General features: G+C 33.8%; 1 protein-coding gene across 2 annotated transcripts; it reads left to right on the plus strand.

Moving 5' to 3' along the window:
* Window positions 1-128: 128 nt before the first annotated feature.
* LOC115880910 (pyrimidodiazepine synthase-like) lies at window positions 129-27,625 on the plus strand. Of its 2 annotated transcripts, none has more exons than XM_030898237.1 (5): window positions 129-402; window positions 18,973-19,078; window positions 19,334-19,562; window positions 22,853-23,095; window positions 27,088-27,625. In XM_030898237.1, exons 1-5 carry the CDS (start codon window positions 378-380, stop codon window positions 27,223-27,225), a joined length of 741 nt encoding a protein of 246 aa, XP_030754097.1. In that variant the 5' UTR covers window positions 129-377; the 3' UTR covers window positions 27,226-27,625. The 2 variants fall into 2 exon arrangements, with proteins under 2 accessions (XP_030754097.1, XP_030754098.1); XM_030898238.1 differs by having other exon boundaries at window positions 19,334-19,556.

Consider the following 27,625-nt stretch of genomic DNA (forward strand, 5'->3'; position numbering starts at 1 on the left):
GTCTATATTTCCGTACACCTCGATCCACTGTGCGACGCGACAATGCCCAACATGGTATATTGGGTTGCCTATTGCTGCGCTTAAACTAGGATACTGCGAGATAGAAATTCTATTAGAATTTTCCTGCTAGTCAAAGCGCTGCTCTCTACCAGATAGCGCGACATTGTAAAATCGAAATAAAAAAACAAAGTAGGGGAACATGCGCTTCGATTTTTGTATTTCTTACCTTCCTTGACCTATCTAGATCAGCTGTAGCTACTAATTTGCCGGAGAATTCGGTATCAGCAGCGACTCGTGTATTGAATATAATCAATAGGTTTATCGTAAAGTGATTTCTGGTAGAGTTGACCTATATAATTTTATATAAAAAATACAACATGAACAGCCCCCATCTGCATAAAGGTATGTAATAATTAATTCTGTCAAAAAAATATATTTATTTTGTGTTTACCATCTTTTGAAAGACTGTTATTTTGAAAAAAATTGCCAGCGATATTTTTATAGATATGATGTTGTGTATAAAAATATAATAAATATTTTTGGAAAACATATGAAAATTTTTCACTAGTTACAGTATTGTTTATTTATGTAACGAAACTGTGTTAAACAAGTTCTAAAAATAGAATTTTATTTACCTATAAATTAAATTGCGTTCGGGTGCGCAGAATGCAGTCAAACGAAGAATATGTTAGTATTTTTTTTAAGAAATGTAATAAAGGTATTATAGAAATATATAGAAAACAATATTAATTTTATTTGATATGTATTTTGTTATCGGTTAATTTCTCGAATAGGTTTTTATTTATTTATAATATTTTAAAATGCAAGAAGAATATGGACCTATAATACAAATAAAACTAAATGAAATGTTTTTTTTTAATTTGCAATAAAAAATTAATACAATAATATAAAATCAATTTGAATATATGTAATGTAATAAAAAAAATATATGTATGGTATATAATGTATGTATTATACAGGGTGGTCCGAACTGTATTCCGGAAACTTCGGCAGGATATTCTGCAGATAAAAATAATTAAAAAAGTTCGTATAAATGTATGTCCGAAAATGCTTTGTTTTGAAGATACAGGGTGTAGAAGTTTCATTTTTATTTCGATTTTTCCTAATAATTTCTGAAGTAACGTCAATATTTGGATGAAAATTGGTATCTGTGACACGAGAAATTTGATTTTGATGTCAAAATTACTACTATTTGTAGGGGGCGCCACCTACATGTGTTTTAACTGTTTTGAAGAGTAATAACTTTTCGACCGTACCTGTATAAAACCACTGACTAAAAAAATATACATTTCCATGACTTTTTATGTAAAAAATGTCTCTTGGTAAAAATCGCTACGAGCTACCGTTCTCAAGATATTTAGAATGGAAATAGTCAATACATGTCATTATTGACAAAAGATAAGCACACGTTGATATAGTTATTTGACTGAAATAATACATTTTTATTTTTTTAAATTAATTATGTTTTTAAAATTAATTATGTTAAAAAGTTTTTCTGCGTAAAATTATGATTAAATAGTTTCTTTTGAACTTTTGACACAAACAGATTTCAAATTTATGATTTCAGTCTAATAACTATTTAGCCAACATGTTTAATTTATGTCAATGATGACAGGTATTGATAATTTCGATTCCAAATATGTCGAGAACCATTACTCGTAGCGATTTTTACCAAGAGACCTTTTTTTTCCGACGAAAAGTTATTACTCTTCAAAACAGTTAAAACACATGTAGATGGCGCCACCTACAAATGGGAGTCATATTAACATCAAAATCAAATTTCTCATGTCAAAAAACACCTATCCACCAATTTTAATCGAAATATTAATGTTACTTCAGAAATTATTTGGAAAAAATCAAAATAAAAATGAAACTTCTACACCCTGTATCTCCGAAACTAAGCATTTCAGGACATACATTTATACGAACTTTTTTACTTATTCTTATCTACAGAATATGCTGCCGAAGTTTCCGGAATACAGTTCGGACCACCCTGTATATTGACATGAAAAGATTTTTTTCTGTAAAATTTTACGCCTTCTTAAATTTAAGTACAAATAAATAATACTAAAATTGGTACTGTATAATACCAGAAAATAAAAAGTTCAGAAGAAAATTAATAAAATTGACAATTAATTAAAAGTTGATCGAATGGAAATGGGAAACGACGACGAAAATACTAGCATATAAAAATTCTTTGTGTAATGTCATAATGTCATACTTATTTTTATAGCGTTACCTCATAGGTTACCGAACCGGGTTCGCTTACAAAATCTTATTCATGTTTTGACCCCATTCAAAGAAAAATATTAAATCTATGTTTATTTTCGTCCGCCTACTTAATTCAATAACGATTTCCTCTGGGTCTACAAATTGCGCCAATCGTAATTAAATAAATATAAACAGAAAAAAATACAAATTTCAATTATGTACCGAAAATATATTATGATAATCATTTTAAAATAGCATATGCGTATCTAACAGCAAATCTCGGAACTAAGATTATTAAAATTATTTATATTTATTAGAATTATTTAAAATTATATAAAAAAAATCCGTTTTATTTTTCAAAAAGAAATTGTCTCGAGAATTGATTTTTTTGAACTTACATGCATTTTTACAAGACCATGCGCTAACAGGTAATTGTCAGTTTTCAGGTAATATTGCACGTTTGTAATTTGTATCTAATGTATTCTTATGGAGCCGCTTCACACGGAATCATATAGTCGATGAGCGCGGCTCCATAAAGAATATAATATGTACAGGGTGGACCATTTTGGTTGTTTCTATAGGGTATCTAGGAAACGTATTCAATTGTTTTCGATCACTTCCTGTTTCACCGGAAATGACTGAAACTTTTGATTTTTAAATGGCACCCTCGGTATTGTTTTACTTACATCCTGAATGGAATGACATATAATTGTCAACTTTTGACATTTTCGCATATGGTTTATTTGAACGTTTATAACTTTCGGTTCGTAACGAAAATTTGACTCGAAATGCCAACCCAAGTAGCATTTTCACGCCTTGCGACCACATGTTTACTAAACACAACGTTGGATTAGTTACAAAAAATAGTCAGCTCCCTACCTTAGGTATTAAAATAAATTTAAATGTTTTGCCGACGTTGGACTAATACTACAGCAAAGTAGAAGCTTCTGCGACGTCGAATAAACATTGTCTTGTAACCTTTTTTGCTTAAGTGATCTTTAGGTGATTCGGACAACGTAGTTACAACGTTGGACAATATAGAGTTTTCCAACGTCAGTTTCAGGACCTATTTCAACGTTATGCAAACGTCGTCTGTTTTACCAATTCCAACGTTGTTTAGATTTCCTTATTTTTACGTTGGTAGGACGTCGAGTCACTACCTTTTTGCAACTGTATTGAACCATAACTTTAAATCTTAAATTTTCACTTCATTGTTTTGTTCAGTCAGACAGTTCAGTGCTGTTTTTGTTTTTATAAAAAAAAACTTAATTAAAATGGGACATAAGAAAGGTACATATAAAACTAAATTTAAATATACATCTACATATATTACCGATAGTTTATCCACTCCCTCGTTTATTTAGATTATAGAGGGCGGCACAAGCTAGACTCTAGGATGACTAAATTAGGCAATCTTGCGACTAGTATACCACATGTTAAGGCCGAACTGCGACTTCATTAGTCCAGTATGCGACTACTCGAACTACTCCATCTTAATCTCCAAAACAACAAAGTGAAAGCCGCCATGTTGTTAAATAAGAAAATGTTTCGTTCCTAAAATAGCAATTCCTGCTTTTTGATTACATTAACTTGAAATATTTGACCCTAAAAACACGCGGAAACAATTTTTTCGACTGCGAATAAATTATTCTCATTTTACTAAAAAAAAATTCAAGAAAATTTTTAAAACTTCTTTAATTGTAATGCCCATTAGTATTTTTCAAAGTAGAAACAATACATTTATCAATAAAGTTGTTTGCGTTTAACTTTTTTGCCTTGGGTAACGAGTTACAGAGTCGGTTAAAGTGTTCAATAATTATGATCTTCAAACATCCTCCACACTTAAATACTTTTGTTTTGTTTTCCTTCACTGCCATCTGACATATGTCTCTAACTAAATCATAAAAATGATATTTTTACTATAATTATCCCAATTTAGGATAAAACGCGACTTAGACGCCATATTAGTTTTGTATTTCTGTGAATTAGGATTTTAAACAACGTTGCAGTTTGTACTAAATTAGGCTGCTAGCCAACGTCGGTATCCAACGTCGCGTTTCGACCCAAAAATTATTCTCCAAACTAGTGCAGACTAGGGTTGGCACGAGGTTGTGCCGACGTTGCGCCCCGACGTTTGGTCGCGTGACACAACGTTCTCCCGACGTCCAAATGCTGCTTGGGAAGTATATGGTATCAAATTATTCGTAAAAAAATGCTTTTTCCAAATATGCTAACGAGCCACCCTCGTTCCATTTGAAAAAATTGAGATATGATAAAAAATACGATATGGGCATTTTCTAACTTGTCAGGACAAGATACTAAAAGCATTCCCAAGCAGCATTTGGACGTCGGGACAACGTTGTGTCACGCGACCAAACGTCGGGGCGCAACGTCGGCACAACCTCGTGCCAACCCTCGTTAACTCGTTACCCAAGGCAAAAAAGTTAAACGCAAACAACTTTATTGATAAATGTATTGTTTCTACTTTGAAAAATACTAATGGGCCTTAAAATTAAAGAAGTTTCAAAAATTTTCTTGAATTTTTTTTTTAGTAAAATGAGAATAATTTATTCGCAGTCGAAAAAATTGTTTCCGCGTGTTTTTTAGGGTCAAATATTTCAAGTTAATGTATTCAAAAAGCAGGAATTGCTATTTTAGGAACGAAACATTTTCTTATTTAACAACATGGCGGCTTTCACTTTGTTGTTTTGGGAGATTAAGATGGAGTAGTTCGAGTAGTCGCATACTGGACTAATAAAGTCGCAGTTCAGCCTTAACAGGTAGTATACTAGTCGCAAGATTGCCTAATTTAGTCATCCTAGAGTCTAGCTTGTGCCGCCCTCTATAATCTAAATAAACGAGGGAGTGGATAAACTATCGGTAATATATGCCGATGTATATTTAAATTTAGTTTTATATGTACCTTTCTTATGTCCCATTTTAAATAAGTTTTTTTTATAAAAACAAAAACAGCACTGAACTGTCTGACTGAACAGAACAATGAAGTGAAAATTTAAGATTTAAGGTTATGGTTCAATACAGTTGCAAAAAGGTAGTGCCTCGACGTCCTACCAACGTAAGAATAAGGAAATCTAAACAACGTTGGAATAAGTAAAACAGACGACGTTTGCATAACGTTGGAATAGGTCCTGAAACTGACGTCGGAAAACTCTATATTATCCAACGTTGTAACTACGTTGTCCGAATCACCTAAAGATCACTTAAGCAAAAAAGGTTACAAGACACGATTATTCGACGTCGCAGAAGCTTCTACTTTGCTGTAGTACTAGTCCAACGTCGGCACAACGTTATAAAAACGTTTAAATTTATTTTAATACCCAAGGTAGGGAGCTAACTATTTTTTGTAACTAATCCAACGTTGTGTTTAGTAAACATGTGGTCGCAAGTCGTGAAAATGCTACTTGGGTTAGAAGATCAAATCTATTTTTCCAAGACTCCTTGATTAAGAATTAGTGTTTTTAACATAGCCATGGCACTCTAGATTGAATTTTGAAATACGATTTTTTATTAAGCGAGAATGTCAAAAGTTGACATATGATATATTATTCGATCGAGAATGTCATTTTCTATCGAATAAAGTAAAAAAATACCGAGAGTGTCATTTAAAAATCAAAAGTTGTAGATATTTCCGGTGAAACCGGAAGTGACCAAAAACAATTGAATACGCCAATCAATCTTAATTTATTTCATATACTAACATACCAAATCTCGTTTTATTATCTGAAAAAATAAAAAAGTTATAGGGGGTGAGCCACTTTTGAGACGCACCCGGTAGATCTGAGGACACCCATAAGATCCTCAGTACGTTTCCGCGTTACCTCGATTAGTAGCTGCACAGCGGCCTATTGCATTCCTATTTTCGATCTGTTGATGTAATGTTACTGCAACGAGTAAATATATCACATATTAATTACGTATTCCGAACTATATTTAGGATGGATTGTTTTACTTGATAAATCAAGCCAGGCCAGTTGAGAAGGTATCACAGATAAAAGTATGCAACATTTTTTAAGTAAATTTTACTTGCGCGTCAGTGGGTCAACGATATTTTTGTCAATTCAATTTTTTTTCGGTCAATTTTTGGATGTCGTCTGTCGAAATCGTCACTTCTCTCGTGTGATAAACGTTAATATAAAAAAATAGTTTTTATAGTCATTTGCCATATTTGCATTTAAAAAAATTAATGAAGACAATTTTTTTGCCTCGAATGTCTAAAAAAATATAAGAATACTAGCATGTACCCGCAACTTCGTTCGCGACGAATTAATCATTTGTGATGGTGATGATAAAGCAAAGCAAGAATTTCCATTAACATACAAACTGGATAAAATTTTCTCACATTTATGTCAGCATGAGAAAAAACAATATGGCGATATTATTATATAACTTGGTAATACTTGAATACTTAGTTTAATCTCGTTGGAATTTGATTTTCGAAAAATCCGTTTGCCAAAAATAAGCTTTTTACGTCAAGCAGTTTAAGCAGAATCGTGGTTAATCAATTACCCAACTTTCTAGAACACCCTGTATGATTTTTTAAAAAAATTCAAAATATGTGAAAAAACAAAATAAATTATGCATGCCCAAGCATTTTCCCGAAAAACTAACCGTTTTTTAAATAACAAATATTGCAATATCTGAGGAGTGTTTTCACCCTCTTGGAATTTTGAGATTTTCGAGAAATCCCTCCTTATCGAACCTCTACACCCCACAGTCAATCCGTTTGCCAAAAATGAGCTTTAAACGTCAAGCAGTTTAAGCAGAATCGTGATTACTCAATGGTCATATTTTATGAAACACCCTGTATAAATTTTTAAAAAATCTTAAAATATGTAAAACAACAAAATAAAATATACCTGTTTAAGAGTTTTTCCGAAAAACTCATCGGTTTTTAAATAAAAAATATTCTAATATTTGGGAGGTGGTTTCACCCCCTTAGAATTCGAGTTTCGAAAAATACGTTCTTATCTAACCTCTACACCCTAAAGTCAATCCGTTTTCCAAAAATCAGCTTTTTACGTCAAGCGCTTTAAGCAGGATAGTGATTAATCAATGAGCCGATTTTTCGAAACACCCTGTATACATTTATAAAAAATCTTAAAACATGTAAAAAAAACAAAATAAAATATACGTGTTTAAGCGTTTTTTCGAAAACTTGAACGTTTTTTAAATAAAAAATATTGTAATATTCCACCCCCTTTTTACCCCCTTAGGGGATGAATTTTAAAAAATCCTTTCGTATCTCACGTAAACATCATAAAAGGAATCCCTGTGCAAAATTTCAGCTTTCTAGGGTCAAGGTTTTGGTCTGGGCGTTGATGAGTCAGTGATCAATCAGGACCTAGAGATTTATATACAAGGTGTCCCAGAAATAAGTGCAAATATTTTAACTGGTAGTATAGTTCAACCCCAGAAACACGTCTATGAGGTTTCTTTCGTGAAAAAAAAGATTTTTGAAAATTTTTTTAGTTTTTAGTTAAAAACATAATATCTTCATAATATGACAAGTTCCAGTGGTTCTCAAAATTTTAGCAAAAAATCATTTTTTTGGAAATTTTCAAAGTAAAATAACTCCGTTATTTTGGACTTATTTGAAAAACGATAGAGAGAAAATATGTTTCTTTTATCGAGATCTACAACCCCTTAAAATATTTGCACTTATTTCTGGGACACCCTGTATATATAGATTAATGTTACCAGTGTTTTATTAATTTGATTATTGTTAATTAATTAGCCAAGCATCGAATTTATGTTAAGCATTGAAAAAAAAACATATAAAACAAACAAAACTACAACATTGTACTTAGATTTTTGTAAACATATGTCACATAGTAATTGTATTTTTTTAACAAGGGGTCGTACTCACTCGTAAACACTGCCACCTGTGAGGCCTATTGTATTTGTCCCTTTCCTTATATCTGCACCCATTCTCCTATCCCTCTACCCTGCACCAACTTATGCAGGTTCTTGATAGGATGGGAGCATAGTTCCTCCGGTTCTAGCCTAGCTTTCCCAAATATAATGTGTCGCTTGCGATCCAGAGCCTCGCACTGACATAATTATGGGCTCCGCTGTTTCAAGATCTTTACCGCAGAGTCTGCAACAAAGACTTCCTTGCTACAGATTGAGCTTGTTCAGGTAACACTTGACAGCCATGATTGTGTCCTGTCAAGAGGCACTTATTCTTTATTCCTGCTAAGCATTAGCAGTTCTTTTGCAGTTTTAGAGCTAGGACATTGGATAAAAGCCTTGCTGTGTCTGTGCCCCTGTCTGTTTCTCCAGTGGACATTCTGCTTTTCCCTGATCCAGAGTTTTAGTGCACTACGGGCCATACATTTGGGTATTCCCAGTACTGGCTCTGGACCAAGATAGGATAACGATGATCCTTGCCTAGCTAGCTCATCGGCTTTTTCATTGCCTTGGATGCCGCTGTGGCCCGGCACCCAGAATAATTTAATTCTGTTCCTTCGAGCCAGAGCTCCCAGTTCACCTATAGGCATTCCCAGACGAGTCTCGACGATACCTTTGGGCTCATAAGCGCCCCAAGTGCCGCCTGACTGTCTGAGCATATATTGATGAGCTTACCTGAATAAGCCCCTCTATTGTATTTCTCTCGCACATTGTAGAATAGCGAAGATTTCTGCATGGAATACGGTTGAATATTTACCCAAGAAAAAGGATAAGCTTGCCCTTGGTCTTTTCCCAAATACTCCAGCTCCTGTTCCTTCAGCGGTCTTTGACCCGTCTGTATACCAGGTTAGTCCGTCCTGAAAGAATGTTATATCTGTCCACATTCCTCAATCCATTTTGTTCACCTCGAATGGTTTGTGGTAGTGATAAAGCGGGATCATTTAGTCCGATCTCATTTAGAGTAGAAGTCACCTGATAGAATCTCCCATCTTTAAGTGTCCTCTTTATGTCGTATTTTCCAGAGACAACACGCTTTGTTGTCGATAGAGTCCCATTCTTGCCTTCGCCTGGATCACTATGTGAAGAGGCGGAAGGTCCAGAAGCGCCTTAATGCAGTTGGCGTTGATTTCATCGCCCCTGTTATGCTCAGACAAGCAAGTCTTTGCACCTTGCTGAGGCTGAGCATTATTGTTTGTTGCATTACCTTAAGCCACCATACCAAGGATACATATGTTACTGAAGGTCTGACTACCCCAGTCTACAGTCCAGTCCGAACATTTTACTTATTTATATATTATGAAATGTATTCCATGAAACTCACCCAACTGTATAGTAAGTATACAGTTAAATAAACGGCTGAATTACTATTAATATTATTAATAATTATTAATTTTTTCCGTTTTCAGATTTAAAACCAACTTACACCTGAATGTAATTGTTAATAAACAGTTAATAATTTTAAAGACTTGTTTAATTGCAACTCGGTAAATAAAAAAAGTATCTCCAGTACTAAAACAGAAAATAATGACATCATACGTAACGCATCATAAATACTTGAGTGAATAGATAATTTTAGTTTACTAATTAGAAACGATTGCATAACGAAATATATTTGAAATTAATTAACAGTAGTTACTTAATTAGAGTATTGTATAGAAAATCGAACGTTTTTAAAATAATAAAAAAGATATTATAGAAAGTTTCAATTGTGACCCTACTAATTTTCCCTTACAGTCTTGATAAAAAATAATAAAAATAAGTCTTATATAACAAATTTCATTGTTTACCTATTTAGTGCTTTATTATTATTGAAAACTCATTCCTACATCGGAAATCTTAAAGATGTATTTATAAATACAAATTAATATGAATTAAAGTAAAATAAAGTAATCAATTACAAGGTTAATTATAGTATTATTACAATATTCAATAACTTATTAATTTAGGTACAATTAAATTGTTAAAACTTTAGGATTTAAGAAGATGTTCAAATATTCCTCCATCGACTGCTGGACAATAACCTAGGCGATCATAAAATTCTCTTCTTACATTCGCTAGTTGGTAAACTGAAATTCTATTGCATTCGGCAAAAATAGCATTTTTTAATTCGTCTAGATTTGGGTATTTTTTATCCTTGTATATCCTGTTTTTTTAAATGGCCCCAGAGAAAGAAATCATTTGGCGAAATATCAGGAGACCTTGCTGGCCAATTTACTGTATGATTTAGGCCAATAGAGTTTCCGTTAAAACTATTGTCTAAATATTCCCGAACAGCCAGGGTACTATGTGCCGGGCAGCCATCCATTTGGTACCAAACTTCCTGATTTTCCCTAGAGGCATCATGTAAAGCAGGTAAAATATGATGTTCGAGTAGTTCCAAATAATATTCTGCATTTAAATTTCGCGTAAGAAATAATGGCCCGATAATATTGTGTCCGAATATCCCTGGCCAAACATTTACTTTCTGTGGATATAGCGTCCTTTTTTCGACAAACTTGTGTTGGTTTTCTTTGTTCCAATATCGATAATTTTGAACATTGGGTTCATTATTTAAGGTAAACGTGCATTCGTCAGTGAAACATATGTTTTTTTTTTTAATTCCCTATCCGTGTTTCCTCTTTCTATCATATCAAAACAAAACGCCTGCCGCCGTATTTTGTCCCCATCTCGTAGCTCTTGGTGCTTTTCATATTTGAAGGAATAGTATGTATGTCGTTTCAAAATTTGAAACGCTGTAGTGTGATCTATTCCTATTTCATCCTCAAGTTTCCATGTGCTGATCTTTCCATCGTTCTCTTCCACGCACAATAAAACTTCCAAGTCGGTATCATTTCTTGCATCTTCTCTTTGTTCCTGCCTTGCTTCATATCTGCAGTTATTTATTAGGGTACCTTTGGTCTCAGATCTCTGGATATTCCTTGCGTTTGTAAATTTTCCAGGTATCGATATCGGTCTATTTGGATACAGAGCAGCAAACATGTCCGACACCTTTTGATAACTATTTCCTTGATAATACCATTTAATCATCAATACTTTTTCTTCGGTAGTGTAATTCATGGCTAATATTTTCGATGTAACTATGAGTTTTTAATAATAATAATAATAAAGCACTAAATAGATAAATTTCTGAAATGACAACTTCATTTGACAGTTATCTTTTACCTTGACTGGTGCTTATAAGTAAATACAGGGCCATGAGAAAGGAGAAATATTTAAAAAGAAATCGGCGATAACTCGTAAACGGGCTAATCAATGAAATTGATTATGAAAAAATGAAAAATGGCTAACAAATTGTTAAAACATTCTTATTTTTTCTGCAACCTAACTGGAACTTTATACTGAGCAGCTTTTAAGAGCTGATGAGTCTACTCTTGGTTTTCCGTTACTTAATTTTATATTTTGAATAAAATGATTAAGGAAGGAGTGTGTAATATAATGATATCCATGTTGCATTAGAGATTAGAGACCGATATTTCGACGTCGCGAATCCCCATTTTTGATGTTTCCATTGACACATTTGAATTTGATTTGAAATTTCCCGCAAAATGGTTTTAAACGATTTATTTGTTATATTTGTTTATAAGTATTTTGCGCATAGATAAATGAAACAAAAAGATTGGAAAGTGCCAATAAGGACAATGGGCGCGTTCAGGGACGGTCAGCGGCTGAGTGGCTGAGTAAGCGGTTTCCCTAAACGGTCTCTTTTTACACGCAAAAACAGTCAGCCGCTGAGTAAAATACTCAGCGGTCGGTCAGCCGCTCTGTTCCCTGAACGCGCACAATGTAAATACTATTTGGCGCTATTCTTACAACGGTCGCGACCCAAAGCTTTTGATAGTTTCGGAGCGGTTCGGCTTTTTCCGGAATTATGTCCGCAAATATTATTTATTAAAATTTATTATTATTTTCTTTTAATTTTATAAAGAAAATACAGTGTGTTGCATACAAGAAACTTTATTTTATATAAGGACATATATGAAATACCTATGAAACATAGGAAACCGACGTTATGCCACGATCCACGATGGTTTTTACAGTTCACAGTTACAGCACAGCTTTTTAAGTTTTGAAATTAAGTTTTTGAATAAATAAAAATTAAATTAAACTCACAAGATAGCAATAATTACTTTCAAAATGAACGCTTTAAACACTTTTCGGTATTTTTTCAATGAGAGCGGTTTAAATTTTGAAAGATTCTATAATTTTTGAAGATTCTGGCTTTGACAAGAGAAATTTTTTTCTGTTTTTGTTTGGGGTTGTTCTTAGCAACCGCTATAGCAGCGCCAGATCGCGTACAACGGTCGCGACCCAAAACAATTATTTATTTTGACGGTCATTCCAATCTAAATTTATTTCCTTTGATTTTCTATGATTTTGCGCTTTCAGTGTGGGAGAGATCATAGATGTGTCTTAAAAGATATCCCCTATTCCTACGTTTCAAATTATCACCTTTACGCCTTTCCCTATCAAGTAAAGTAAAATCAAGACCGCTTATTTTTAAAAGACTTTTTTTTTCAAGAGATAACTAGATAAAATCATTAGACATGTTTCTGAGCATCTGAAATGGAATTATAAGGATATCGTTAAAGTGTATTTTTTTATAACGAGAAAACGTCAGTAATCGCGATAACTTTTTAACACATAACAGGCCATAACTGAAGAACCACTTTAGATATTTTACAATATGTTTACATAAGAAAAAGTGGATAAGGTGTAACGTAAGGTTCTGAAGACTGTCAATAAAACAAATTGCTGCAGGAAATACTAGCTTTTTTTTATTTTCCACGCTGATGGTTGTAGGGGTGGTTTATAAAAGTTCTAACAAAATTCTAACATAAACTATAATTAATAGGGAATCCAGTTAAGGGTTGTAAATCAATTTCTTACCTAACACCAGGTTCATACGTCAAAATAATAAGAATCTAATATATTTGATAATAAATCCAAAACCAAAGGCTGTTAGCACTTGTAGCGTTATAAGTAAAATGGCGATCACCCGAATTCCATTATTGCAAAAAAGCGAAATTTATAAATTGAAACTACCAGGGCCATCTATATATTAGTTTATAAGAAACCTAATGTTAAGATCCAGAAACCTGTTTTACTATTATATTAAATTAATGCATTATATCTAATATTTCCCGCATATTTTATTAATTATGCTACATCTGCCTCCCTGCGAACTGGAAGTCGTTGTTAACAACACTGCAAGCTCGCATAAAGCTTATTCGATGAAAGTTAGGGCGGTAGAAAATGATATGCCTTCAAATGAGAAACGTGAAAAGTACCTCGTTCCACGTTTTTGTCATCCATAAGAACATACGTATCAAAACTTACTTTCTTTTTTATCCTAAATGGACCTTCAAATAGCAATAAAAACTTTTTAGTTTCCGCGCTTAACGCTGAAGAAATCGTATTGGCTCTTAACAAGACCAAATCGTTGATATTAAATGTAGGATATGGTCGATGAGGGTGATTTATCTTCCTTCTAGCAGCTCGACTTATAAGAGTTTCTTTGGCTAATAAAAGTCTTTGATTTTTATCAGACACTTTACCCACATTAGGAGTATGTACCAAAGTAGCTGGCAAATAATTTGGAGTCGTAATATTTCGATGAAGCTCGTTGGGAGAAAACCCTGTTGATTCGTGTACTACGGAGTTCATTAGTTCCGAAAAATTTTGTATTTCATACGCCCAGCGCGTATGATGTCCCGCACAGTAGACACGACAAAGACGGCCGAGTTCTCTCATAACTCTCTCGGATGCATTTGCTTGCGGATGACGAACAGAACTAAAAATAACTTTGATGCTAGGGCTTCAAGAGTTTCCCGCCACCGTTTAGCGGTAAACTGCGACCCGTGATCTGATAAGATTCGTTCAGGGCGCCCGTTCTTGGGAAAATAGTCTAGAATCAATTTATTAAGAACTGCACGACAAGTAGCCTTTTTAAGTGAATAAAGAGCAACGTATTTCGTAAATACATCCAACACTACGAGAATATACGATACACCTCCACGACTTTTAGGTAATGGCCCATACAAATCTAACGCGACGAGATCTCCCTTTCCTTCAGGAATGACAGGATTAAGCGGTGGTTTTGGCATGATGGACGATTTTGATTTTTGACAAGAGTCGCAACAACGTAGTACCTGCTTTATAGTAGAATGCATGTTTGGCCACCAAACCTCGTGTCTCAGTGCCGACCAAGTCTTGTACACTCCATAATGACCCAACATGCTATGAAAAGCTTCAACAAATTCCCGCTGTAAATGTTTAGGGACACATACTAAGCATGGTTCGTCCGCTGCTTGACGCTTATATAACGTATCTTCATGGATCAGAAAACGTTTCTGCAATTCCGAATCTACTTCTAACTGTGAAATAATATCCGCTAATTTTTTATCCTCGCGTTGCAGCTTAGAAAAAGACTTTAGTTTGCGCTGAAAATCAAGAGGTAACTTGATAGTAGATAATATTTTAAAACATCTCGAGTCAGATGACTCCGGGATAGTAAAGGCATCGCGAGACAACGCGTCGGCAATTATATTATTCTTTCCTGGAAGAAACTCGACGGAAAAATCATATTCTTGCAGCGCAAGTGCCCATCTAGAAATTCGTGGCGATAGAAGACGACAAGATTTTATATAAGTCAGAACTCTATTGTCGGTATGTATCGTAAAGTGACGACCTAAAAGATAAATGCGCCATCGAGTAAGAGCAAAAATACAGGCTAGTACTTCTTTTTCATTACTATGATAACGAGTCTCTCTCGGCAATAATAAACGACTAGCCCACGCAACCGTGCGTTGTTGATTTTCAACAATTTGAAAAAGATGCGCGCCCAGTCCGTATTCGCTAGCATCAACACTAACATGCCAGTCGGATGATAAGTTTGGGTGATACAGAATTGTAGCTTGAGATAATTCATGCTTTATTTTGTTAAACGCTTGTTCTTGTTCGTCTTTCCACTCCCATTTTATCTTTTTTCTTAAAAGTCTCGACAAAGGTTCACAAAAACCCGAAAAAGATTGGCAAAACGATCTATCAAAATTGCACATCCCTAAAAATCTCTGTAACTGCTTAATATTTTTAGGACGCGGATAGCTGGTTATTGCCTCTATTCGCGTTGGATCCGGTTTAATTCCTTCGCTATTTAAAATATATCCCAGAAAGGGTAATTCCGTACAAAAAAATGCACATTTTTTAAGCTTCAGCGTTAATCCTACTTCATTTAACCGGTCAAAAACAAGTTTTAAATGGCTAATATGTTCATTAAATGAATTAGATATTATCAAAATGTCATCAATATAGGCAATTAAAAATGAATCGAACTCCGGTCCAAATACTCGACTAATCATACGCACAAACGAAGATGACGCAGTAGAGAGACCGAAGGGAAGAACGCGAAAAACGTAGGTTTTAGAGTCAATCATAAAACCGGTATATTTCCTTGACTCCGGTGCGAGTGGTATTTGCCAGTAGCCGTTCGTCGCATCTAAACGCGAAAAATATTTACGATTCGTAGTTCCATCAAAATTAAGTGTATTCAAAATTTGCTCTATCGGTCGCGGCGCCTCATGATCCCTCTCCATTTGACTATTCAAGCGTCGCGCATCTAGACACAGTCGTATCGTACCATCTCTTTTTATTACTGCAGCTACGGGGGAGATATACGAAGTAGCGGCCCGTTCGATAATACCGAGACGCTCCATTTCTTTAACCGTTTCATTTACCGACACTCTATATGCAACTGGTATAGGGTATGGTTTAATAAAAAAGGGATTTTTATCAATCATTCGAATTTCATGTACGTAATTTTTTACACAACCTGGCACATTAGAAAAAACAAACTTATTTTTGTCTAATAAATTTTGAAAAATTTCTTGCTCAGTTTGACTTAAAATAAAATGCTTGATAGTGTTATTTGAATCAGTATCTTTTTCCACCGAAAGAGTAGCACAAGCTAATACTTCATATTTGGGTATACACCTTAAGTTAATTTTTTCATACCCCTCGTATTCATGAAAATATTTTTTCTCAGGCAGTTTAACAATGTTACCATTCAACATACAAGCTAAAAAATTATTCTTTAAATCAATTGTAACTTGATATATTCTTAAGAAATCTATACCTAAAATAATAGGATATATGAGATCGTTAACCAGAAAAAATTCTTGTTTAAACAGATTGCCATTACAAGAAAATATTATAAGAGATTGTAATTGAATTTTTTTCTGTTTACTTTTAAATGCTCCTGTTATTCTTACACCTGTGCATGGAAAACATGGTATATCTGCTTTTAAATTCTCGGGAAAACGATTCCATACATCTTCCGAAATAGCTGAGATTTCACTACCTGTATCAACGAGAGCAGGAAAGGAAAATCCATATAAACTTAATTCTAAAATAGGCGAACGATTTGATACACTGAGATGATCGAAATTACAATTTCCATCGTCCAACAAATCATCCACCGGATAATTTTCTAAATGAATGGCTCTACTTTTGCTATCTACAGGCGAGCCAGATTGCGATAGCATATTTAGTTTTCCGGATTTTCTCCGTCTAAGATTGTATCAGGTGTTTGAATATTTGATACATTTTTTGTCGCGTTTTTATATGTATAATTCGTATGATTTACTATTTTTTTATTATACGGGGTCTGACTATTTGTCGATGAACTTTCATCAGGAGAAAATCTGCAAAATTTTTTAGTTGCACCAAAATAATATTCTGCTTGGCGCAAGCGTTCCAATACACCTTGAAAAGTTGTAGTTCCTACCAAGGTGCAAGATACACTAGGAGGAAAGTGTCGAGCAATTATCTGAATAAGTTGTCTTTCGGTGTACGGGGGCTCCAAATGTTTTGCCATAGCTACATATTTATTAAAATGATCTGTAAAACTTAAGCCGCTATTTTCTCTATATACATTAGAGTCTAACTTTATGCGAACTTCCAGCTGTTGACTGTGATTCCAAAATTGTGATAAAAAATGATGTTTAAAATCATTAAAATTTACAAATGTTGATAGAAATGCATCTGCCCAAGTTCTAGCATTATTTTTAAAATATAAATGACCCATTCCATTCAAAATAAATTGATCTACTGGAATTCCTTCGCACTATAAATAGATTCAATTTGTTTTAAAAAATCAACCGGATGTAAATTACTTCTATCATCAAATATAGGAAAATCAGACTTTGGTTTTACAATATTGCTATTTTGAAAATTATTATTACTGTTATTTAAATTTAACTGTTGGACTACATTTGTTATTATGTGGCTTAAATCTTCGGCTCTACAAAACATAGTTCGTTGTTCAGGAGCTGCCATATTGACTAAAGGTGGGGGCGGATAGTTTGTGGTGCCTCCCTGACAAATTCCCCATGCTGGTACACCGCTAAGTGGTGCAGAAAACGAAAAAGTTGGATGTATCCTACCTTGATGTAAAGATGGAGTTGTAGGTACTGGATTGGAAGTTGCTCTCTCCCTGCTGTCCTCCGATTGTCTCGGTGGAACTGTATTCTGCTGGTTTTGGAACCGTCTTTGCAACCGGGTTGAGAATGCCGGTCCACTTCCTGCAGGAGTGTCCTGTTCCATTTCCACGTTCGTTTTTCTGGATGTAAAACCAGGATGTTGTGACCAGTCCCGCTAGTTGGGCGCCAAGATGTAACGTAAGGTTCTGAAGACTGTCAATAAAACAAATTGCTGCAGGAAATACTAGCTTTTTTTATTTTCCACGCTGATGGTTGTAGGGGTGGTTTATAAAAGTTCTAACAAAATTCTAACATAAACTATAATTAATAGGGAACCCAGTTAAGGGTTGTAAATCAATTTCTTACCTAACACCAGGTTCATACGTCAAAATAATAAGAATCTAATATATTTGATAATAAATCCAAAACCAAAGGCTGTTAGCACTTGTAGCGTTATAAGTAAAATGGCGATCACCCGAATTCCATTATTGCAAAAAAGCGAAATTTATAAATTGAAACTACCAGGGCCATCTATATATTAGTTTATAAGAAACCTAATGTTAAGATCCAGAAACCTGTTTTACTATTATATTAAATTAATGCATTATATCTAATATTTCCCGCATATTGTATTAATTATGCTACAAAGGTTGTTTTTGTTTTTTCCATTCAAAAATTGTAAACAATCCATCCATTTACTTTTAGAGCATAGCAATTTTCAGCAATCGTGTAATTTTTTATTGATACAGATTTTCACATACTGTCTACAAAGAAAATACAGCAAAAATATTAACAAAGTTCTTGAAAAAACTACAATCTATTATTTCTAATAGATTTCGAGATATCGATTTTTGAATTCAGAGTTCTAATAGCGCGACCACTATCGAAGACCCACTCAATTCCACTTATTTTGACCAAAAATGCAAGTGTTTCTAGCTTGCACTTTAGCTTAGCACAAAATTCAAGCTATAGGGAAAATTACAACGACTCGTTAATAAATAAACAAATTGAGTATCACGAGACGTAATTAAATCGTGAAGCTGAACGCATGACGTACACCTTTCCCTAGAACTTTAAGTACTGACAGAGGTATTGATTGAGTCGACCGGTCAACTGCGACAAATCTGCTATATATATCCCCTTCCACGTCTCTTAGCGATGTGCACAGTTTATCGGTTTATTTCATACGTTTGGCAACGTGTTTACTGTCCTCTCTTTGTTCAGTACATTATAAACGCATATTACTCTTCTTACATACGGAAATCTCGACCCATGACTAACCTTTGCCAGCCCTTAGTGTAACTGAAATAGTTTTATTTTATAATTGTTTTAGGGTCTAGACAACCAGCAGCATCGAGAGGTAAACTTCGACTGTACAGCAACCGATTTTGTCCTTACTCCCAAAGGGTAATATTAGTTTTGGATGCTAAGAAAATTGCGTAAGTACCCAAAACAATTCAGTTTTCAGATTAAAGTCGGTACAGTAGACTCATTAAGTGGATTATTAAGTTACCTTTTTACCCTTAAAAACTTAAACGCCCTGTGGAAAAATTGAGCTGTAAAATGTAGATTCATTAGATTTTGCTTTCAACTGTGAAAAAAATACCAGCCGTGAAAATATTTGCACTTATTACACTCACCCTGTATAATATAATATAGGTATAAATATTTAATTAGTTTTAATTGTGTTTTAGCTACGATGTTGTCAATATAAATTTGTATAGTAAACCCGAATGGTACTATGATAAAAGTCCTTTTGGAAAAGTACCAGCTCTAGAATTAGAAAATGGCGACGTACTCTACGAAAGTTTAATTATAGTTGATTATTTAGATGAAAAATATAGGGCACATCATCTGCATAGTCAAGATCCTTTGCAAAAAGCCAAAGACAGGTTACTCATTGAACAGTTCAATCGGGTAAGTGTAAGTACATACTAAAAAAATAAAAATAAGTTTCGCACTAGAAGAGATGGGCAAGGATTGCACATGGCATTGCATGGCGAATGTTAAGTAATGATATTAAGACCATTATCATTTCGGATAAATTTTAAATTGGCACTCCTAAAAATTGTGGTTTGATTTGGTTTGGTTGTGGTTTGAATTGTGGTTGAGATGTGACGCATTCATGAAGTATTAACAACCATTAACTCACGGCCACAGCGTTTTTTACTTTTTTGCGCCTAAGCGCTTTTGCCATTTTACCGTTTGAAGCTTTTATTTCGAATTGTGTCCGTTAAAAACACGCAAAAGAAGCGGCAGGTCTCCAATTTCTATCAAGCTGTCGATTAGTAACGAAAAAGCTCTTGGAATCCCCGGCTCTTGGAATTCCCGAACAAACAAACAGTCAAAAGAGAGCCCCAAACCACAGAATATCTAGCTACGCAACAGAAGCCTCGTTACATGTATAAAATTGTAGGTAGAAAAAGGAGACAGGCTTTAAAAGCCTTTAAAAGCCTGTCTCCAAATCAGATATTTTGATGTGGTAGTTTCGCTACTACACAATAGAGGGCAATAAATTTAAAAGAAAACAGTTTTCTACAAACAAAATTTAAAAGAATTTTGTGCAGTGTTGCCATTGTGTAATTCATATCGTAATACTTCCTGATAAAGCCTACCTTCAAATTTGCTACATCATTTAAACATATTAAAATAGATCAGAGCTGTTTTTTTCAGTTTGCCATGTTAGTTGGAATTAAATCTTATGAGCTAAATTACAATCACTTCCTGACGTTTGATTGTATAATTGAATCCTGAATTTTCATTGTAATTCGGCGACAATATAATAAGTATTGTTCTACTATTATGATACCACTTCCTGACGTTCGATTGTGTTCATACCAAGTTCATATCGTATAATTGGGAAAAAACGGCGTTAGCGATAGCTATGAAATGAATATCGCTGTCATTTTATATGTAAATTTGTCATCGATCGTCCTTTTCCAGCCAACTGGACGCCGTTTTTTTCAGAAGCATATCAAGTGATGCCATAATATAGTACTATATTACGATACATGGCGTTCGATTGGGCTTAAACTTGGTATACTATATCTTCAGTGACATTGTAATATCATGGTACCATGGAGCATATAAAGTGGTACCTTCTATAGTACCATATTTGATGACATAGCAATATTAGGTACATGGCGCCAATAGGGCTTAAACTTGGTATACTACGTATTTTCGGTAACATTGTAATATGATGGTACTATGATGCATATCATCTGGTACCATAATATAGTACCATATTATGTACATGGCGTTCGATTGGGCTTAAATCTGGGATACTATGTATCTTCGGTGATATTGTAATATTATGGTACCATGGAGCATAAGAGGTACCATAATATAGTACCATATTACGATACCATTTCCTGGCGTTCGATTGGGTTACTTGTTATACTTGTTATACAACGTATCTTCGGTTACATTGTAATATGATGGTACTATGATGCATATGAAGTGGTACCTTAATATAGTACCATATTTCAATACCATTTCCTGGCGTTCGATTGAGCTCATATTTTGATATATACTTGCGTATTTTTGATGACATTGCAAGCATATCAACTGGTACCATAATATAGTACTATATTACGTACATGGCGTTCGATTGGGCTTAAACTTGGGATATTACGTATTTTCGGTGGCATTGTAATATGATGGTACTATGATGCATATAAAGTGGTACCTTAATATAGTACCATATTACGATACCATTTCCTGGCGTTCGATTGGGCTCAAACTTGGTATACTACGTATCTTCGGTTACATTGTAATATGATTGAACTATGATGTATATAAAGTGGTACCTTAATATAGTACCATATTACGATACCATTTCATGGCGTTCGATTGTTCTTAAATTTCGTATACTACGGATCTTCGGTGACATTGCAATATTATGGTACCTTAAAGCATATCGAGTGGTACCATAATATAGTACACTATTATGATATCATTTCCTGGAGTTCGATTGGGCCCAAATTTGGTATACTTGCGTTTCTTCATAAAGATTTGTTTAATTAATAATTTTAATTTATTTTACGAATTTTAATTTATTGTTCGATGTCGTGACAGCAACTTTTATGCCGAACTAATATATTATTAATTGTACCTGTGTCACTTTTTAAAATCCACCTAAGTCTATATAAATAACGTGGCAAACGGAAGAAATTTGTTATAGTATTTTTTAGTCAGTTAACATTTTTTGTACTGCATTTTAATAAATTATTTCCATTATTATTAAACTTATATTTCATTACTAACGTATCACTATCAATCGCCCTGTATATTATTAATTTTAAAGGTAATTAAAGGTATTTTCTTAGTTAACATTATAAGGTAAAAATGTATATGTTTTGTAATAATATAGTTAAAACTATTTTAATAGCCAAAGGAATAATTAATATAAGTGTATCTGACAAGAAAAGAAGAATAGAAAGCAACACATACTGCATTATACACAATAAAAAGAATGGGATGCCAATTCAAGTCTTTTTGAATCTGGCAACTGTGCATATTTAGCCGAGCTATAAGGCCGTCGACGAGCCGGCGATCCAAAACCGAAAGTTCAAAATTTCTAATTATATTCTGATTATGATATTGTCGCGCCATCTAGTATTCTATTTGTGCAATTTTAGCTCTTTCATTTCGAGTATTTTTCTGTTGCGTAGCTAGATATTCTGTGCCCAAACTTAAAAGCCATTTTGTTAGTTTCGTGCAGGTATCAATTTTTTAACCAGAAACCGCTGAGTACCTACTTTTTAAAAAAAAGAGAAAATATTTATTGTTACATTAGTCCCAGTGGCAGTTTTTGTCTGTCATTTTAATTCAAAGGTAAATTGTTTAGCTATGTGAATTTTTGGATATCGTCTGTCGAAATCGTCTCTTTTATCATTGTACAGACTACATCTAAGATATCTATAATGAATATTTTTTTTATTCCTCTTCAAAAGCTGTGTCGATTATACCAACCTAATAATAGTTTTAGATATAATCATGATTTAACGATAGATTAGATATAATCATGATTAATCGCAACCAATGTTGTTAAAAGATAGGTAAAGTCTGTCAAATTAGTCAAGGAAGATTTCGACAGTCAGCATCCAAAAAGTGATAGAAAATATAATTTACTTATGAATTAAAATGACTGACAACTGTCACTGTCAAGTCTCCTTTCATTGGACAGCCTATAATCAATTCATATTTTTTAGGTTGTCAATGCAATGTATAAAATTCTTTCCAGTATAGGAAGAGTCAATCTGGACGAGGATGAGGCCGTAGCTAACGGATTAGCTAGTTTTGAAAGAGAATTAGCTAACAGAGGTACCCATTTCTATGGCGGTAATAAGCCAGGCATGTTGGATCTCATGATTTGGCCTTGGTGTGAAAGGTCAGAAATATTGAAACTGTTTGGTAACGCAAACTTGTTGAAGAAGGACAAATATAAAAGGCTGGTAAGATATGGTTGTGTTAAAATTATTTCAGCTAAGGATAAAGGAAGACGCGCACCGAATCAACTCGGACCAGTCTCGACTCAACGAAAAGTTATCGACAGGTTTTGGTATACATAGAAATAATCGTAATTATCGGACCGGTCGACGAAACACCGCTCACTGCTTCGGACCGGTTGACTCGACGACCGGTCAAATGATTACATCATATTTCTATGTATACCAAAATCTGCCGGTAGCTATTAAGGAGGGCGCGCACTGAATAGGTATCGGCGCAAGCGAGCGACACGTAATTTTCAGTTTTCGTTGAAATAAATAAAAAAAGCCCGCGCACCGCATTAGATCGGTGCGCTTCGAGCTATCGGCGCCATTCGAGCTATCGGCGTCATTCGAGCTATCGGCGCCATCAGGCGAAATCAGAGAATGCATGGGAGGGGGACGAATAGTCGACGCCGAGCGACTGTTTTTAGTGGAGCGGTTTTACATTAAATATTTCCGATGAATTATTAATCGAAAGTGTACGAGACCATATCATACTTAATATGCGGTTTTTTATAAAAAAATTCTTACAAGCACGTAACCCATATTGTTTAATACACTTATTCAATAACTGAATTAGAAAACCTTCAGATTAAACCCATTTATTTCTCATCTCGTTTTGATTATCTCGCATTATTATGGAAATCTAATTTAAATATCGTCACAAAACTTATCATATTATTTAATTTTTGGTTTGTTTTGACGTTAGTAATAACAGCTGATAAATAATGTTACTATGTTGATCGCTCCGTACAAGGTACAAATCGAGAAAATAATATTTATGTTTAAATAAAATATTTCTACATATATCTACCGTATGATAAAAAACGGCGTCCAGTTGGATGGGAAATGACGATTGATGACATTTCCCATATGAATTTACATATAAAATGACACCGACCTTCATTTCATGGCCATCGCTGATGCCGTTTCTTTTCGATCATACGGTACTATAAAATAAAAACTATATATTTTTTCTTTTTTTTTCTAATTTTCTTTGACTTTTTTATTATATTTTAAGTTTTTAAAATCTTGGTTTTAAGTCAGTAGTGAATAAAACGAAACTTGTGTTTACATTTTGTTTAATGATTGACGTTTCGACTAATTTTAATTCGGTCTTCTTTAGAATCTATAATATACAATACAATTTTATCAATAACAATGTGTTTAATATATAATTGTTTCTTACCACAAACGTAGAAAATTATTTATACGTATATTATAGATTCTGAAGAAGACCGAATTAAAATTGGTCGAAACGTCAATCATTAAACAAAATGTAAACACAAGATTCGTTTTATTTACTACTGACTTAAAACAAAGATTTTAAAAACTTAAAATAAAAGCTATATATAAATGTTTATAATGACACTTATTTAGATTAAAAAACTAAAAATAGAAGTTTTATTTAACTATTTTTCATATCTAGCTTTGTTTTTAAAGAACAAATTAAACCCTTTTGAGTTATACCAAATTTGTTAAAATCGGTCAAGCTAAGAGTCATGTAGTATATTTTATCCGCATCTTCCACTCTATTTCACTAATTTTATGTGGTTTGTTAAGATCTAAATATATTAATGTGTGTTTGGTTAAGATCTAAATAATATCAATTTCCATCATAAAGCATAAAATATAAAAAGTTGCATAAAAATATAAATAGTAATAATACTTTATAATTTTTTGAAATGCCAAATGAATTTGACTAAATTTGAATAAACTTCTCCTCATCTATGCTCAAATTTATGCTGGTGACGTACTCTCGACCGTCGATCGTGCGACTCCAGTGCGCGGCTACAATCGACTTTCCGACCGGTCGTGCCGCTCTCACCGCTCGCTCTCGCCGATACCTATTCAGTGCGCGCGGAGCTTTATAGCGTATGTCCGATTTATTTCCGGATCGTAGTATTTTTCGAGTTAATTGCGGATAATTAAAAAAAAAATTTTTTAATGTAATATCAAATTTACATTAATAACTTCAATATTGGCGACATACCTAAATCGTTTTCACAGCAATAAATGGAGTGGACAAATGAAGACTGCACGGGAAAAACCAGATATGTCACATTTTCATAGAAATTAAGATAGCGATACAACTTTATAGACAAATGTTAACGTCATTCGAAAAAAGAAAGCAATAATACGCTTAGTCCCAGAGATATTACAGCTTGGTTTACAGCCTCGACTATTTCTTGGTCGTCCATTATTTTCGCCAATACAACTCTGCTGTGCGCGTACAAATGGATCACTTCATTCGTCGAAAAATAAGTTTTTAATTTGAACGAATGCCGTGCGCTCACGCTCAGCTCGTGCATGCTCAAGTCTAAACGCACCCTTAGATATTTTAAGTTCTATGATTGTGCGTCAGTAGATCTTTATTATTTGGGAAAATCTAGGTGGCTGTGATATAAACCTTTTGTTAATTGAACAAACATTAAAGGATCTAGAGTAAAATACTCAACGGCAATAAAAAGATACACGTTTAAAACATAGTTTAATTATTACAGAATTAAAACTAGATATAAACCTATAATTATGTGACAAAAATTCGCTAGATGAAATCATAAAATGATTCTCTTTTCAAAAGATCTTTTCATGTTAACAGGTATATGTGGATGTGGAGCTCTACTTCGAAAAGCAGCTACAGGTATTTCTCTCATAGTCGATTTATTTGACGTGCCTAAAATATCCAACTGAATGGCCTATAGGGAAGTAAAAAAAAGTTTAGTTCCCATTCTTATAAAGTTGCTCAAATTTTATAATAATTTAATATAATAATTTAGGTCGATGTAACAGGTGCGTTTTTGTGATCCCAAATTTTTAAAAAAATCACCAGTTCTCCATAAAAGTCTAACCACCATCGACCGTGAATTGCGCTGTATAAAGTATACAACTGTAATAGTAGTACCACAGATTATAATCTTTGTTTTTTCTTTATTGTTTTTCGTGGTTCCAATTTTCGGAATCGGGCACTAGTTAGGTTACTAGTTCGCGCACATAGCACGCCCACTTATGGCCTCTAAAATTGTGCACAGCGCCTGACCGGCACAGTTATTAGAGAGATATCGCAAAACCGAATAGCGTCATGCAGTATTTACGCGTACCTTATCATGGTTACGATATGCGCGAGTCAATTTTTAACGCAACACCCGCTAATAACGTTACCGCCTAACGTAATTTGCGGATCAATTACACCAAGCGCTCTTTCTAAATAACCTCTGATAACGTTTAAAAATTGCTTAAATGGGCATGTGCGGGTATTTGACAACCGGAGCCGGCCGGCGAGATCTTTTATTTTAAGTTATGTTTGAATTGTTTTGAATTATTGCTTTAGTTTTATTAGGTAATTTGATATTTAAGTAGCTGGGATTAGTTTTAATTAAATAAATATGACCCAAAATATGGATTCCACCTCTTCCAATACTAAAAAACCTACAAAGAGTCTTAGGTTTACAGCAGATGACGACTTAGCCCTTCTAAGAGAATTTGTTGCTTGTTGCCCTAAACCCACTGGCAGACGTTGAACAATAAAGTACTGGAAATAAGCACTTTAGCCCTTTAGTTTTAAAATACCTAGGAAACAAAACAATTTCAAAGTTTTAAATTCAAAGTTAGGTTAAGTTTAAATAGCGGACGCGACGCGATCAGAATTCTTTCCGATCCGGTAACTATAAATGAAGAGAGTTAATACCACCTCACGTAAAGGAAATAACACCTGGCCTTATTAACGTCCATGCACGCTATTCGGTTTAGCGATATCTCTCTATTACGCTGTTTATTGTTATTTTACGCGAGTTTATTTTTGCGCACAGGAAATTTGACTCGTTTGCCCATCGTCTTAAAAAAACAATTTTCTTACCACAAATTAGGGACAAGATTTTTATCTGTATACTTATAGGATACCTAATCTGTGGTAGTACTTCCTTCTGCATATTTGAAAAATACACACACTTTTTCAGTTGGAGTGGAGCAGACGTATGGCTGAAGAACCTAGTGTCAAAAGAAGTATGATGGACTCTGATACTCATATCAAATACCTCCAGTCCTATCGCGCAGGAAGGCCTGATTATGACATGATTCTCAATTCTACAGATTAAATATAATGTTTAATACAGGACAGTGCAAATACATACATATTTGGCATGTTAATTATGCAGTACCATATGCGTATATCACTTGTATAGTGCCTTTGCATTTATATTGTTTGTTTGTGTTCACATCTACAATAACAGCACAAAATGTTTTATAACTGGGAAAGTTTTGAATTTGCCGCTGAAATGGCGTTACGATATTTTTAAATGTAACATTAACATGTTAAAGACTTTCACAATTATAAACGTATTTTATATTACATTGTATATTTGTTTCTAACAATAAATAAATATATTTTTTTAATTAAACATATATTTTAACAATGCTAAAAATATATGTTTTGATAAGTTTTACGTTTATTATATGTATATTTATTTTAAGTCAGTTAATAAATATTATTAAAAA

This window comes from Sitophilus oryzae, unplaced genomic scaffold (assembly GCF_002938485.1).
Source record: "Sitophilus oryzae breed Bouriz unplaced genomic scaffold, Soryzae_2.0 scaffold_1660_pilon_pilon, whole genome shotgun sequence".
NCBI lineage: Eukaryota > Metazoa > Arthropoda > Insecta > Coleoptera > Curculionidae > Sitophilus > Sitophilus oryzae.

Coding starts and splice junctions, on each gene's coding strand:
- LOC115880910 (XM_030898237.1), top strand. CDS start 378: ATGAACAGCCCCCATCTGCATAAAG. Junction 403..18,972: donor CAGCCCCCATCTGCATAAAG/GTATGTAATAAT, acceptor TAATTGTTTTAG/GGTCTAGACAACCAGCAGCA. Junction 23,096..27,087: donor AGGACAAATATAAAAGGCTG/GTAAGATATGGT, acceptor ACACTTTTTCAG/TTGGAGTGGAGCAGACGTAT.